We start from the raw sequence: 15,860 nt of genomic DNA, 5'->3' as shown, positions 1-15,860 counted from the left end.
CAGGCTCCCCGCTGAGCCGGGAGCCCGATGTGGGACTCGATCCCAAGACTCCGGGATCATGACCTGTGCCGAAGGCAGACGCTTAACCAACTGAGCCACCCAGGCCGCCCCTATCTTACATTTCTTAAGAAGTTTAAATGAAACTGATAAATGTGTGGTCAAAACAGGGTTTGCAGATGGGTGGAATAGGAAGAACTTTCAGTATTGTTTGACATTTTTAATCTCATGCATGTATTGCTTTGATAAAAAAAGATCTGTGCTAGAAACTGGGCATACAATGAAGTTTAAGTCGAGACTCTTGCCTTTGAGTATTTCTGAATCTGGCAAGAGACCAGTACAGAGGATTAACTGCAGTTCAACCCTATGAGAGTTTTGAAGTACCAGTATGCAGATGCTTTAGGATACAGAAGAGAGAGCAGTGGCGTTCATCGTCCAAAGGCAGTGAGAGGAGAGGGTAGGTACAGGGGAGATAATCTGTAAATCAGGCCTCGAAGGAGAAGTTTGAAAGTAAATCAAAGGTGAAGAAGGGGTGTTTGAGGATGAAGTGTGAAAGCAAGTATGGGCAAATGGTCTGGAGGGGATTTTGGACACCTCACAACCCCCAGGGGGGCATTCACAGTGTTGTGCAGGTTGTAACCTGCACAATCATCCACAGCCATTTGGTTGAAGGGTATTAGGTAAGAAATGGAAAAAACAGAATGTGAAATGAAACTATTATAGGATTCTAAACATTATTCAATAGGTTAGTGTTGACATATTCAAATTATTTGTCATTTCAATACGAAATTTAAAAATCACACCAACCATTTGTACTCAGTGAAGGACAATAGCATGTGCCTTTATTTATAATGGTAGGGGACAAACATGAATAAAGTTTTAATATGGTGTAGTTCACATTAATATTATTCCTCAAGGTATTGAGAACATAGAAAAGAATTAGACAAAAATCACTCTCAATTAACCATTCACACTAGAGACTGCAAAAGAAAATTAACTTAAAATCGCAATTCTAAAACAAACTTTACAATAAGGGACTCAAGTTTTCATAGAGTGGAGGGAAAAAGGAGAGAGAAAAAACCGTTTAGGACCGTGTTTCTCAAATATGGCCACTTTCACAGACCTATTCTTGGGGGAGGGGTTTGCAAGTTTTCTGTGATAACATTTTAAATGTTGTATTTTACTTCTGTTCATAATCTAAACAAGTTAATACACACTTATTCCGGATTACCTGGACGACCATCTTACATAACAGAGGTGCCCATGATTGCAGCAGCTGTGATCTCTGTGGCATCAAGTGAAGACCAACCATGCTTAAGTTTTCATGTGGTGTTTCTCAAATTAGGTCCTTAAGACCCTTCAAGGAATTGTTGAACACTTCCTAGGAGAATCTGTGACTTGTCAAGGTTAAGAACACTGATTCCGAGCAGTGATTCTCAAGATAAGATGGGGTGGGATGGGGATCATGACTGGGGAGACCCATGTAGCTTGGAAAAGCACATTCAAAAGACCTATTGTTTTTGTAATGCAAATTCTATAAAGTCAAACTCAACAAAGTACTTTCCAGGCAGTAGCAGAAAACCAATTACAGATTCATCCTGGGGGGCCTGGGATAAACTTGGTTGACAAACACTGGCTTGGAGGTAGAGGTGTCCTACCATATGGGACAGTTAGGAACAGACATGTGCCAAAGAGAAAGACGACCTTTTGGGTCATTGAGTGAATCCTAAGCCATCACTTGTCACGGTCTTTTGGAACCCAAAGGGCCAATCGAGAAGAAATCCAAGATATCCATCAACCTTCTCAGACCTGTGGGTTGGGGCAAGTTGGTCCACTTTTAATACTGAGTCAAAAGAAGAAGAAGTTCTTTTCGCCAAAAAAATCCCCCCCCTTTTTTGTTAATATATTTCAGAATTTTAAATAAACAGTTGCTGTGGATTTTAGTCGCGGATCCATCCACCAGGAAGTGTGGTTATCTCTGAAGTGCCATCCAGCTCTCAGCGGGATATCATCCTGGGATCTGCTCTGCCAGAAAAACAAAATACAAAGAAGTGGGTTTTCGCGGAAATATAAAGTCCCCTCATTTTTTTCCCATTACCAGAATACTGACTCTTGCTATTTGAGCGCACTCTGTTACAGGTGGCCTTTAGATACAGTTGGCAGCAAAATACCGAGATCACAGAATGCTGAAGGACAGTGCGAATAGACCTTGTGAATAAGGGGGACTCTAACGCCCACCCTGACGGTGGTAGTTGGGGAAATGGTCTTTCATATCTTCCCAACAAAGTCATTGGTTTTCTTCCATTTTTCATCTAAGTCTAAATTGCTCAAAAGTGTTCCAGAATAGAAAACATTTGGCACCACAGTTAATTGGGTTTTGAGTGCTTTGATACATGGGGTGAGGCCACAAACAGACTTAGTGTTCACTTGCTGCAATGACGTTGTAAGAATTGTGATTAGGAGCTTTATAGTATTGACTACTTCATTTCAAGGTATTCAATTATACTTTTTCAGAAAGTCTTTTTTAGCTTCTGTTGGTATTTTGAGTTAACCACCACAAATTACATATACACATTGCTTAAGGGTAAGTTATTAATTAATGGGCAATAAATATCCCTCAAAAAATATTTTGGTCTGAGAACCATACATTAGTCAAAATCTCCTTTGACTGAAAAAACCCACTGAGTCTCTCTGCTTGTCAGTCAGTGGAACTGGCCTACTAGCAACTAGCTAACTATAACGAGAGCTAGGGGAAAGAAGAGCTCATCAGACCCCAAAAAGTACCCTGATTCCTTTTTTGAAGAGTTCATCACCCTATGGCTTTCCATTCAGCCAAGGATCTCCTTTGGGTGACAACTGCAGAAAACGTTGTTTTGACATTTGGGAATCCAGTTAGATTAAATTGATTTACAGTGTGAACACAGGTAATGCAAAAATTACTTTGATTTCAACATTGCATGGAGAATAATCCAAATTGCTTACCATGGCCTCTGCACCCTGGCTCCCCGCCCATACTTCTTGCTACTCTTCCTTCTCCTTGCACTTCTCTCAATCTCTTCTTGCTTGCTTTCTGTTCCTTGAATGTTCCAGACTTGTTGTCAGCTCCGGGCCTTTGTCCTTGCTATTTCTTCTGCCCGAAAAGCTCTTTAGCTTTATCTTTACATGGCTCTCTCTTTCTTGTCAACCAGGTCTCAGCTCCACCAGCTGAGAAGGACCTTCCTTCACCATGTTAGCTCTAAATTTGCTCCCCACCCCCTGCCTCGTTCTATCACATTATTTTATTAATTTGTTTCAGGAATTATTTACTTACTTGTTTTTGGTTGGGCTGCCACTCTAGAAGAGAGGTTCCCTGTTATCTTTTTGTTCCTCTCCCTATTCCCAGTGCCTCGTACATAGTAAGTGCTCAATACATTTTTGTTAAATGAAGGTCAACTAAAAGGATTTCCTCCTGGGGCGCCTGGGTGGCTCAGTTGGTTAAGCGACTGCCTTCGGCTCAGGTCATGATCCTGGAGTCCCTGGATCGAGTCCCGCATCGGGCTCCCTGCTCGGCAGGGAGTCTGCTTCTCCCTCTGACCCTCCTCCCTCTCATGCTGTCTCTCATTCTCTCTGTCTCAAATAAATAAATAAAATCTTTAAAAAAAAAATAAATAAAATAAAATAAAAGGAGTTCCTCCTATCCACACAACCTCTTTGTAAACTCCTCAATGACATCACAGTTCTTTAAATCACTCCGCATCACTCTTCCTCTAACTGAACTGCCTTTCTGGAGTTTAATAAAATCCAGCAGAATTCCACCATCTCCCAGTGTTCTGGCCGGGCACCCCACCCTTCACTCACCCAGAATTACTGTAGAGCTCCAATCTGATTTAGCCGCTTCAATAGTTCTCCACTCTGATACATACTGATCAGATCACTGCATCCGCCTATACAATCTTTACCGATAAAGACCCGAGGTACCTAAAAAAGCAAACAAGCTAAGGTAGGTAAGGAGCTTCATTACCAGGTTAGAAAGAATGACATTTTTCCTTCCTTTAAAAATTCCCCATGATCCAAAGCTTTTAGAATCACTTTACAACCTCCTCATGTATGTTCTTTCAGGTCAGAACTTTGTTACAAGCGTAAAATTATTCATCAAAGAATGTTTGTAAGCCAAGATGTTTATCATATGGAGAGGGCAGTGCGTGAGATTGTCTAATTTGTAAAAATAACTTAAAAATCTCATTCTCGAGAAACACATTTCAGGGAAAGAACTTCGGTTGGCTGCAGCCAGACCACCCTGCTTGAATTCTGGTGTCTCTGCAACTGGGACCACACCTGAGCCCTGAGGCTGAGTCACGACAACCAGGAAGGAGTTGGTTTCTTTTCTTTTTTTATTTTATTTTATTATGTTATGTTGATCACCATAGATTACATCATTCGTTTTTGATGTAGTGTTCCATGATTTACTGTTTGCATATAACACCCAGTGCCCTCTTTAATACCCATCACCAGGCTAGCCCATCCCCCCAAACTCCTCCCCTCTAGAACCCTCAGTCTCTTTCTCAGAGTCCATCGTCTCTCAAGGAGTTGGTTTCTAAACACAGCTAGAAGAGTACTGGCATTAGGTCTTGGTCCCTGATTGTTAGATTCACGGTATATTCGTCATCTCTCTCTGCTGTGAGCTCTGTCCTCAGCTGGGGAAGGGGTGGTGGTATGTGACTCCTTTTTTCATCCCTGGCCTATCATCCGATGTTCAAGTGCTGTCGCTCTGGGAGTAAGAACTGCTTTGTTTCACTCTCGGGCATGTGTGGGTCACCCAAGGCAAGGCAGGCTGACAGAGTCGCTACCCCTGCTGAATGCGATCCTCTCTGGTCACACTCAGGCTCCCTCCGTGCTGCTAGATTCCCGAAGGTTTTTAGAGTCCTGAAAGGAGGAGGAAGTCCTCTCACTGTGGCCCAGACAACTTCTAGGACTTCTAGGCCAACTTGTACAGAAAAGCTGACTTGCAATGAAGAAACAAACCATACAGGTCCTGACTGAGAAGCAAGCAGGCCCTCTTCCTGAACCCTAAGAACCTACCACAAGGGGCAGGAGAGATGAAAGACAGAAGGCAGTACAAATATTTTCAAAGCGTTTGATTTTCCTCAGAAGGCATAAAGATTCAAGTGAATTTTTTAAAGCACGAGAGAGATGAGAAAAAGGGCAGAATTACTTCAGATAAGTTCTTACAGTGTTTTTGTTAAGAAGGTATTCTCGGTGGGAGTGAGCTTTAAAAATTAAGATATTAATTATCCAGATATTAAACGAATCTGCACCTCATTTCCATGGCTATTTCCTGTGCCCGGAGACTGGGAAAGAGCACACAAAACTGCACGTCAGTGAGAAAGTGCACGAATGTCCTCTTCAGTCACAGACAGCACTGCCTGCCCCACTTGCCCCGTGGCTGTGTGGGGACTTCGTAAATGGGGAACATCATCAGGGCAACATTATTTTTATCAGCTGACAGAATAGCTGTGGAAAGAGGAGGTCTGAAACCTAAGTTTTCCCTTGGGTCCTTCCATTATTTTAGAACAAAGCTCCCACTCCTCCAAATTATTGGGGGTCTTTTGGCTTTTATCACCCCAGGAACACTTGGCTGTGGTCAGTGTAGCAGTAACTAGAACCTAATCCCAGTGTAATTTTAATATAATTATATTGCAAAGCTCCTTCTGTTAAAGGCACTGCCTAATGAAATAGAAATCATCTGAGCTTTATTTATTTAACTGACAGAGAGAGCGAACATGTAAGTGGGGGGAGGAGCAGAGGGGAGGGAGAGGAAGGGGCAAAGAATCTCAAGCAGACTCCCTGCTGAGCATGGAGCTTGAGCAGGGCAGGTCTCATGACCCTGAGATCTTGACCTGAGCTGAAACCAAGAGTCAGACGCTTAACTGACTGAGCCACCCAGGTGCCCCGAAACCATCTGAGCTTTAAACAAGGAGGAGATGTATTCACTCTTGAACGTCTATATTTTCAAAAAGAACTGAGCAATGGTCATGGCTCCTACTGCTTGCCATATCCCCACCTTTGACTGGGGTGTTGGCTGAGAGGGTTTGAATTAGTTGGAGACAGTGCACCAATGGAGCAAGGAGTCTCTCCTTAGACCCCACCTGGCAAAGGGGCTGGTTTGCCTGAAAGCTGAAAGGCCCCTCTGCCCTTATGCCCACCCTCTAGGCCAGGCAACAGCCAAACCACTTACAGCGGAGCGGTTACTGGAACCTCCGAAAGGGGTGGGACTGCAGGCCACCCAGGGCAGTGTGGGGAGCTGTGGTGACCCAGAGGCTATCTGTTGATTCTGCTGAGGAAGGATGAAGGAACACATGCTCCGTGTCCTCCCCTCCTGGCCCCAGCGCCCTCTTCCAGGCACCTGAGAGTCTCTAACTGTCAAGAAGCAGAAAGAGAACTGCCATTGTAAAAGCAAGCTTTATGATAGTGGGGCCTGGACTGTCCTGGTGTACTTTTCTCTGGCCCCAGCCCCAGCTAGGCAGCTTCTTCTGTGCTCCAGGGGGCTCGCTCTGAGCCAGCGACTCAGCTACTTCGCAAACTCTTCACCCCCTCCCTGGCTATGTCCCTGGTACAGACCACCATCATTTTTCATCTGAGTAACTGCTGTAGCCTCCAGATGTCTCCCAGCTTCAGCCCTCAGGCTGGCCTTCCTACACTCACTTTTCCCCACAGCCACCACCCTTTCCAAAAACTCAGTTTGGGTTACTCCCCTGTTCTAGACTCTTCAGTGGAATCTCATTGCACTTCACAAGCCACAGTCCTTATAACAGCTTGAAAAGCCTTCCCAGCCTTTACCCCATTACCTCTTCAACCTCACCTCCTCCTACTTTCCTACTAATTCACAACATTCCTGCCACACAGGCCTCCTTGCCAGGCACACTTCTACCACAGAACCTCTGCACTCGCTGTTCCCACTGCCTGGAACATTCTACTGCTAAATTTCTGCCTGCATTGCTCTCTTACCTCCTTTAGAGATCTAAGATCAGTGAGGCTCTGATGGCTTCGTTTAAAACTGGACCTTGCTGCCTACTGTCCACCTCCCTTTCCTACCTAGTTTTTCTCTACAGCACTTATCACTGACCACCTTCCAACAAACTGTTTTACTTACTGTGTTTACTAGAATGTAAGTTCCACAAAGGCGGGACTTTTTGTTCTGTTCATGGCGGTTAAAAGTGTCTTGATATGTAGTAGGTGCTTTAAAAAATTGCTGCACCCAAAAAAGTTATCCTTCAAAGGTGAAGGAGAAATTACTTTCTCACACAAGCAAGAATTGAGGAAATTTGCTGCCCACAGAGCTGCCTTGCAGGAAATGTTCAAAGAAGTTCTTTAGAGAGAAGGAAAATGATAAGGGTCAGAAACTTGGATCTACATAAAGGAAGAGCATGAGAGAAAGAATAAATGAAGGTACTTATAGAAAAGTTTTGGCCATAGCAAAACCCAAACAATTTCTCCAAGTACACAGCCTGATCGAAGACACAAGTTTCTGGAACCAGTCAGGTCGGGCTGGGCTCCTGCTATGTGCCCATCACCATAGGTCATTACAGGGTAAATAAGAGCGACTTCCAAGTCTCTCGTCTCTTCCGATGTAAACCCTTCCTTGGAAGGGAACCTGAAGGTAACCTGGCAAAAGGATCTGTTCTTCCCCTTGGAGGAGTGCATTCAGGGCTCAAGAACCTGTGAAAGGTCTTTTTAAGAATTCAAAAACAAACTTAAAAAATTGCCGCTTTATGAAGAGATAGGGGGAAAAATGTGTCGAATGAATGCATGAAAGGTTTCTCCAGCTAAAGAGAGGCTGCCAGGCTGACAAGGAGCTCTCAAAATTTGTTGCACATTGGAATTACCTGGGGATCTTTTTTTTTTGGTAGGAAATAAACTTTTTTCCAGCCTTATTGAGGTATAATTGACAATAAATTTGTGTATATGGAGGATCTACAATATTATGATTTGATATACATACATATTTTGAAATGATCACCACAATCAGGTTAATTAACATGTCCATCACCTTACATAGTTAACTTTTGTCTATGTGTGGTGAGGACACTTAAGATCTCCTCCAGAGCAAACTTCAAGCATACAATGCAGTATTATTAACTACAGTCATCTTGCTGTCCCCTAGATCCTCAGAACTTCCCCATCTTATGACTGAGAGTTTGTACCCTTTGATCTGGGGATCTTTAGAACTACTGATGCCTGGCTCCCACCTCCGATAAATGACGTAACTGATATGGAGAATGACTTGGGCATCCAGATTTTTTAAAAAGCTCCCCGTGTGATGCCAATGTGCAGCAAGGTTTGGGAGCCACTGGCTGAGAGGGATCTACCCGTCACAGCGGGGTCCTTGGCAGGGACTGCCCTGCCCTTTGGCTCTCAGGCCCTGGGCAGCAAGAATCTCTGACCACTGTGTCCTCCGCTGCAGGACTGCCCTCTCAGACACAAGAGTCCTCAGCTCACAGCTGGGGCCCTGGAAGCAAGAGGGTAACAGGTTTAGCCTCCCTCTGTGCCAAAATACTGATCTCTGACTGGAGAGGCAAGGAGAAACAGCCTCCAATGCTTTATGCTCAGAACCTAGACAAAAGCCCGTGAGTCAAACTCAAACCGAAGCAGGATACGTGCTTCTGCAAACACTGTGTCCGAGAATGTGCCTCCTGAGGGGGACTGGGGTGAGCTGGTGGGCCGGCCCCTACCCCACCCAGCGCCAGAACGGACTCAGGCAAGCTGGCTGCCTGGCCATGCCGCCAGAAGCCAGGGGTGCTGAGGCAGAGGAAGGCTTTTTAGGTAGAGAAAAGTAGTTCTTAGAGGGGCTCACGGTCTATTGAGAGCAAAGGGGACTTGGTGGTCCCTTGCTCTGGTCTGGTCTTGCAGCCGGGGAGGTCCTAGAGGATCACCGAGGTGGTGTCTTGCCTAGGATCACACTGCAAGCCATTGTGAGAGCCAGGCTGGAACTCTGGCCCCTGAACTCCCTACTAGCACAGGCCTGGAAGCATCTCAGAGAAGAAGGGGCAAATCATGAGCCTTTAGATTCTTCCAGTGGGAGGAGTTAAGTAAGATATGGAAGAATGGGCTAATTGGGTTTATGGTTAAAGAAAGCTTAGAGAAAGGACTGAAGGACAGCAAATCCCGCTTGGCCAAGTGAACACATAAGAAAGAGTGCATATGATTCCCACATTCAGTAACAGAAACACACACGTCACCCTGGCCCCTGCACCCCACCTTCCAACCCCAGCCCTGCAAGCTGCAAACTGTCATTTCCTGGCAGTGCTTGAAACAAAGACTCCGGATAGCTCACCGACCCCGGGACAGCGGCTGGGCCCGCTGACCGGGACGCACGGGCACAGGGTCTGCAAGGACCTCTGGCTGCAGCCCAGCGGCCCGTTCCCTGGAGTGGTGTCTTCTCTTCGTCGCCCTCCCCCACCCCGCAGAGCCCTCTGGCGGCGCCTTGAGTGCCGGAGCCCTAGCGGTGTCCTAGAGAAAGGCACAGGCGGATCCCCTGCACAGCCCCCACAAGAAAAGGGAATCTGAGAACCTTTTGCCTAGCCTTTGAGAACTCACCGTCCTGGCTCCTGTGAGCGTTGCCAGGTAATCTTGAATCTTGCTTGTGTCACTGGTGGCCGTGATATCGACAAATTCCAAAGCCCCTTGTTTGAAGGGCAGTTCGCTGAGGAGCTCTTGGGTCCTTCTGCAGTAGGGGCAGGTGGGCTTGATGAACACAACCACCTTCCTGGGCTGGATTTTGCTGTTCACAAACTCTTGAGCCATGCTGACAGGCAGCTGCCTCCTGGGGAGGAATCCTCAATTGCCGGTAATGCTCGGGTGTAAACCGGTGGCCCGGCCAGCTGGCCCTCAGTTAAAGGAACCTCCCCGGAGGAGGAGTTTGCCTGGTAGCGTGCTCGAGTTTTAAAGAGACAGCTCCAATGTCATTTCAGTCTGGTATGAGTCACCAGCTAGAGACGCCGAGGACTGCATACTTGTATTTCCTTTTTTTTTTTTTTAAAGATTTTATTTATTTATTTGACAGAGAGAGAGAGACAGTGAGAGAGGGAACACAAGCAGGGGGATTGGGAGAGGGAGAGGCAGGCTTCCCGCCGAGCAGGGAGCCTGATGCAGGATTCGATCCTAGGACCCTGGGATCATGACCTGAGCTGAAGGCAGACGCTTAAACGACTGAGCCACCCAGGCGCCCCTGCATACTTGTATTTCATCAATAGCTACGTCCAGGGTGTCGGTGTTGTCCTCAGCTTTTTCAGGAGCGCCTGCCCTTTGGCAGAGAGCAGAGTCAAATTACCCTTTGGGGAAGCATCAAGGATGCAGACCAGCACCAGGGAGGGCGCTGAGCCAGCAGTGACTTCTTAGGAAGGAGTCCAATCTTTGTTTTACCTCTCAGAGCCGCCAACGCTCACGCAGAAACAGAATCTCTCACGAAACATGGAAATCACCTTAGAGGAAATGAAACTGAAATTGGGACTCTGAATCCAATCTTGACGTGGCTCTGAAGACATTTGACTTGACCCGGTTGATGGGTGTTGGCGGTTGTGATTGCTTTAATGGAATTAGTTCCCAACCCTTAAAAATCCAGAGATTTCACAGGAGAATCTGGTCTTGCAATCTCTGTCTGAAAAGTCAGGTCGCATGGATTTGTGGCAGCAGCTGGGCCTGAGGAGCTGCTGTCCCTCTCTGCAGGACGGACGGTGACTCCCGTTTGCTGGAGGCCACAGGCTAGCTCCTGTCTTGGAGGCATCTGCTTCTTTATGGCCATCAGCATTTGACTTTGGGACCCTTGAACATCAGTTTACCATGAAAGCAAATTCCAGCACACACCCGGATTTCAAACTGCAGGTTCAAGGAGGGTATTTTTCTCTGTTTAACCCTCCGTTTGTGCCCCTTTGTTTTCAGTGTTTGGGAATGAAGTGGTGTAGTAACTGGGCTACCACGTTCACCTCAAGCAGGGGCTGTAGCCGGGAACTGTGATGTTGTCCCCTGCATGGCCAGCCCACAGTCCCTAGTGGCGGGGGGGGGGCACAGTCTTCTGTTCTAGGTTCAGTTCTGACCCCTCTGTGTGCAGTAAGTTCAATCAATCAATCCGGGAAACACCACTTTTTTTTTAAAGTAAAATTTTGTTCTTTTCTGCAGGAAGTTTTACACTGAAACTCCTTCAGGAGGGGTGGGGCTGGGGCCAGCGAGGGACCCTTCCATGATCAGCATGTCTGTGGAGTCCCCAGCATCATGTAATTGACAGAGTTCCGGAAGAAGATGGACTCCCAGAAGCAGCTCTAATTATTATTAAAATTAAATGGCAAAATGAGAAACCCAGAATTTGTGTTACAGAGAGGGAGCTACTGAGATCTCTGTCAACAAGAAGAATGTGCTTAGGGGCAAGGGTGGGGGGTGGGGTGGGCCTGAGGCAGCTTGTCCTTCCCCGGCCCCTGGCCCCACTCTCTTCCTGCCTAAGCACAGGGCAGATTCTCTCACCTCTTGCACTCACTTCCTTCCTTTTGTGGGCGCTCCTGTGGCCAGCCTCCTCCCCGGGGCCCAGGGTCTCTTCAGGGACCTCAGGGGTGCCACCTTCTCTTCCCTGGGCCCCAGGTTCATCGGTAGGCCTTGTACCTGGCTATTTCCTCAGAGCCTTTGTCTTCCCAGTGTCTGGGGGTCACCTGTCCTTCTCTGTGGCTCTTTTTTTTTTTTAAAGATTTTATTTATTTATTTTTTAGAAAGCGAGCGAGAGAGAAACAGCATGAGAGGGGAGAGGGTCAGAGGGAGAAGCAGGCTCCCCGCCGAGCCGGGAGCCCGATGTGGGACTCGATCCCAGGACCTTGGGATCATGACCTGAGCCGAAGGCAGATGCTTAACCATCTGAGCCACCCAGGCGCCCCTCTGTGGCTCTTTTTAGCCAGCATGCAACTCTGTTCAAGTCCCTCCTGGTTGAAAACCACCACCACCTTTCATCTCCTTCGACCTTTCCCCACAGTCAAATGTCAGAAAACTTGCTGTTCTGTTTGCTATCTGTAGTTTCCCCACCTCCCACTCTTTCCTCACCTCATTGCAATCTGACCTCCTTATCAGCTGTTCCGCTGCAACTCCTTTGCTAAGTCATTGTGTAGCCAGGTGTCCTGACAGACTAATTCACAAGTGTGGGTGTGGAGTTTTTGGTAAACTGGTGGAGTGAACTTCCCCAAAGATCTGTGTACACAGGGTCCCCTGGGGGTTTGGGTCCCTGGGGCAGAGCCTGGGATATGCGGAGACTCTGTAGTCCGCTCCACAGCTCAGCCCCAGGGACTGGAGTTTGGGGCCTTAAGACAGACGGCCACATGGCAAAGGAGGCATTTTCAGGAGGAACTCTGTGAGACATGGAGCACAAACAGATGACAAACAGGGGGTGTCCTCTTCATTTCTCAGAAAATGTTGTGGCTTCAGCTCAGGGAAGAAGTCAGAGTGTAGAATACTCTGCTGCTTCAGCATCATGGTGTGTCGCTTTGGCATTTCCAGAGATGGAACCCATTAACCTCGGGGGCATCTCAGGGGGGCTGTGGGGAGGACCTGTCCCCAAGTGCTGTGGACATCAGATGCCAGTGTGTGTGGAGGAGCACTCGGGCACTCTTCTTGGGCCTGTGCACTGTCCTCCCAGGCACTCAGAGAAATAATGGGAGACAGAGGACTTCTCTTCAGGGAGTGGCGGTCCTGCTCTGCAGATGGTTGGCAGCAAGCCAGCGATGTGGGTGAAACGGTGGTTGGTACTATTCATGTGACCCCGTGTGGACCCACAGGCTGATGAGGGCTGGGAAAATTTGGCCACACATGAACATATTTCAGGCTTTTTCCTGACTTGCCACTTTGCAGGACTTGACCACGCAGGTCACCGTCCCCTCTTGAAGCTCTCTTCTTCAAAAGGTCATTTGTGGCCTTTTTTTTTTTTTTATTCTTCCTGTATCTCTGGGTATTCTGTCTGAGACTCTTTCTTGAGAATTTTGCCCACACATGTGGTATATCCTGGGGCTTGATCCTCTTCTCACTGGGCATACACCCTCCTTGAAAGATTTCATCTGCCCACGTAGCTCCAGCTAGCACCTGGTTGCTGAGGAGTACCACGTCTATTTTTCTTGTCTAGATTTCTCTCCTAAGCCTCAGGAATGGACAGCCCATTGCCTACTGAGAAGACCCCCCTGGGGGTTCCTGAGGCGTGTTAGCCTCAGTATGAACAAAACTGAAGCCGCTCTCCTCTCTTCCATAGGTATGCATGCTCCCATGAGCACCAGCATCTGCCCTGTTGACCTGGGGGGCTGGCATCTGTATGCACACTTCCCCCCCTGGCCCCGCTTTCTTTATACAGAGTGACCAGACTCTAACAATTTGGCCTCCCTTGGACCCCTCCGGTCTGAACGCCCTTCTCAATCTGACTGCCCTGCCTTCAATCCGCCCTCATCAGTTCTCTGCTAGATTTTGTTAGAATCTCCATCTTGGCCTCACGGCCTGGCCCCACACTGCTCCTGGGGGGTGTCTATATTTGCAAATCCTACCATGTTCTCTCTTTTTCTTAGAAGTGTTCCTTTTTTTTTTTTAAGGAAAAACTCCAGATTCCCTAGTGAGGTTGTGGCCCTGCGTGATGGGTCCTCCCTTGCCTCTTGATCTGTGTTGCTGTCTTTCCCCCACATTTCTCCTTTTATTCCAGCTCGGTGGAGTCTGAGCCATTTCCACACTGCTGCTACTCACACCTTCATTGCTTGGGACCTGCTCATCCCTCTGCCTAATGTGCCGCTCCCTCCCCTTCCTCTGTGGCTGACTCCCCTGGTCCAACAGGATCCAGATCCAGATCATGTGTTGACTCCTGTAGGAGGTATCCTTGAGCACACGCCTCTTTTCTCCACCAGAATGGGTGACACTCAGCTGAGCTCACATGCCCATGGCTGGGCTCACATGCTGTGGCCTGACTTATTCTATCTCATCGTCCTTTGTTACTTGTTTTCTGTCATCTGCATTGAGCTCTTGGAGGGCAGGGAGAGGGCCTTCATCCCTGTATTACCAGAACCCAGAAGATTAACAGAGACACCTTGGTCCTTATCCATTCACGCATGCCTCCATCCAACAAATATTTTAAATCAACTGCTCTGAGCCAGACACGAACATCCGTTTCATACAGACCCAGCCCTTAGGAGTTTATGGTCCAGCAGGGAATACAGACACAGGAAATGGACACAGGTGTTATAGAATATTCTAAGTGGTCTAACAGAAGTATGTATCGGCACTAGGGTGACCGAGAGAGTGGTTATTTCTGCCTACAGTGTGCTTAGGGAAAGGTTGACAAGGGTGAGCGAGGCTGAATCTTGAGAGATGAGATGTTTGTGGGTCTACAAGGTAGGGAAGAGCACAGCGAGCAGAGGAAGGAGGAAGAAGCAGGAAGGACATAAATGGCATTTGGTATTGGATGTAGCTGCGTGTGGATAGAGCATAAGGGGTATGAGGTCAGGGGACAGGGGAGAGAGACAGCCGCAGAGCAGGCAGATGGGCATCCTTTACCAAGCTAAATATTGAGGACTTTATACATGGCATTGAGGAGCCGTACTAGGTGTATTTTAAGAGTGGATAGATTTGCAGTTAAATGATCAGTTAATGACTGTGACACATCTCCCAAGTAACACAATGCATACCTAAATGCAGTTTGATCATAGAAAGAGTCTAAGGAATGCTTTGAAGCAGGCCAACCTTTGAGGATCTCTCAGAGCTCACCCTGGGACCACTCCTGGCTTCCACAAGGCTTGACGTGGTGGTGGAAGGGGCAGCTCAGCGGGTGGCAGGCTGCCGTGGTTCTGAGCTGCTGTCAAGACTTCCTAGACTAATCATGGCCGCTCTCAGCCCTGCCAATGTGCGACTGTAGGAGTCCAGGTGAATGAGCCGCGTTACCAGAAGCCCTTTCCAACCTCAGACGCGTCAAAATTCTGGTGTGAGGCCGTGCCCTTTTTCAGAGTCTGAGACTGTTTGGTGCTGTCTCTCTCTCTGGACCTCTCTAGATTTGACCACAGAGGACCAGTGACTTTGAGTCTAACTGTCGTCCCTTTGGTTGGATTGCTTCCTCACCCTCCACCTCTACGCAGGGTTTCTCAGCGCTGAACTCAGTAGCACCGATAGCTACCGCTTACTTTGTCCCTACTGTGTGCCAGGCTCGGGGCTAGGGGCTTTACATACATCATCTCTAATCCTCATAGCAACCTTGAAAGGTAGATACTTTGGATACTTTGGATCCCAGATGACAAGAGGAATAAGGAGAGGATCCCAGATGACTTGGAGGACTTGAAGTTCAACCTAGGTCAGAAGTCTAGGCTGCTTCTCAACAGGCTCCACCATATATTTGGAAAGTCTCCCTTGTTGCCACCTTTTCCAAGATCCAGGCTCAGTCTCGGTCTAGTGTATCACCTACTAATATAGGGGACTGACAAGTCCCTGGATTCCACTGAGGTCTATTGCTGTCATTTAAGTTCAAGACTGTATCCTTGACCTTTCTAGGTGTTTTACTACAGGTAGATCTTACTTTTGCTATTGGCTTCATGGGAGGGAATAAGCCCTACTGCTTTCATCTCCTTAACCTAATCATGCCAAAGCACACTAAGCCCTTTATTAGGAATCTCTTTATTAGGGGCCCCAGTAAGGAAGTGCCATTAGGTCTCTATCTTTCCCCACCATTGGTGCCAAGGTAGGATAGCCCACAGGGCATTATACCTATGTCCTTTGGCTATAAGGAACAGAAACCCCAACTCAAGCATCAGATGTGGCTGGAGAGAGATGGAAAGTTAAGGACTCCCCCTGGGCTGTGACTTGGATTTCCTTTAAGGGCTTCTAGGGTACTTCGAGGGAAA

The 15,860-nt window shown here is 47.5% G+C and overlaps 1 protein-coding gene and 1 long non-coding RNA gene across 3 annotated transcripts; one reads left to right on the top strand and one right to left on the bottom strand.

Moving 5' to 3' along the window:
- Positions 1-806: 806 nt before the first annotated feature.
- On the bottom strand, positions 807-9,881 carry GLRX (glutaredoxin). Of its 2 annotated transcripts, none has more exons than XM_031028084.2 (3): positions 9,571-9,881; positions 3,835-3,954; positions 807-2,017 (listed from the first exon to the last, which is right to left on the bottom strand). In XM_031028084.2, exons 1-2 carry the CDS (start codon positions 9,775-9,777, stop codon positions 3,841-3,843), a joined length of 321 nt encoding a protein of 106 aa, XP_030883944.1. In that variant the 5' UTR covers positions 9,778-9,881; the 3' UTR covers positions 807-2,017; positions 3,835-3,840. The 2 variants fall into 2 exon arrangements, with proteins under 2 accessions (XP_030883944.1, XP_006733337.1); XM_006733274.3 differs by having other exon boundaries at positions 807-2,022; positions 9,571-9,880.
- Positions 9,882-9,953: 72 nt separating this feature from the next.
- On the top strand, positions 9,954-15,252 carry LOC145722649 (uncharacterized). Its single transcript, XR_014147052.1, has 3 exons — positions 9,954-10,865; positions 11,149-11,671; positions 11,882-15,252. It is a non-coding gene; the product is annotated as an uncharacterized LOC145722649 (long non-coding RNA).
- Positions 15,253-15,860: the final 608 nt, after the last annotated feature.

This window comes from Leptonychotes weddellii, chromosome 7, assembly GCF_054177405.1.
Source record: "Leptonychotes weddellii isolate Sample4059 chromosome 7, ASM5417740v2, whole genome shotgun sequence".
In the NCBI taxonomy this organism is placed as follows: Eukaryota; Metazoa; Chordata; class Mammalia; order Carnivora; family Phocidae; genus Leptonychotes; species Leptonychotes weddellii.
The sequence above is the reverse complement of the archived record's forward strand: the minus strand, read 5'-3'. Positions and strand labels throughout refer to the sequence as shown.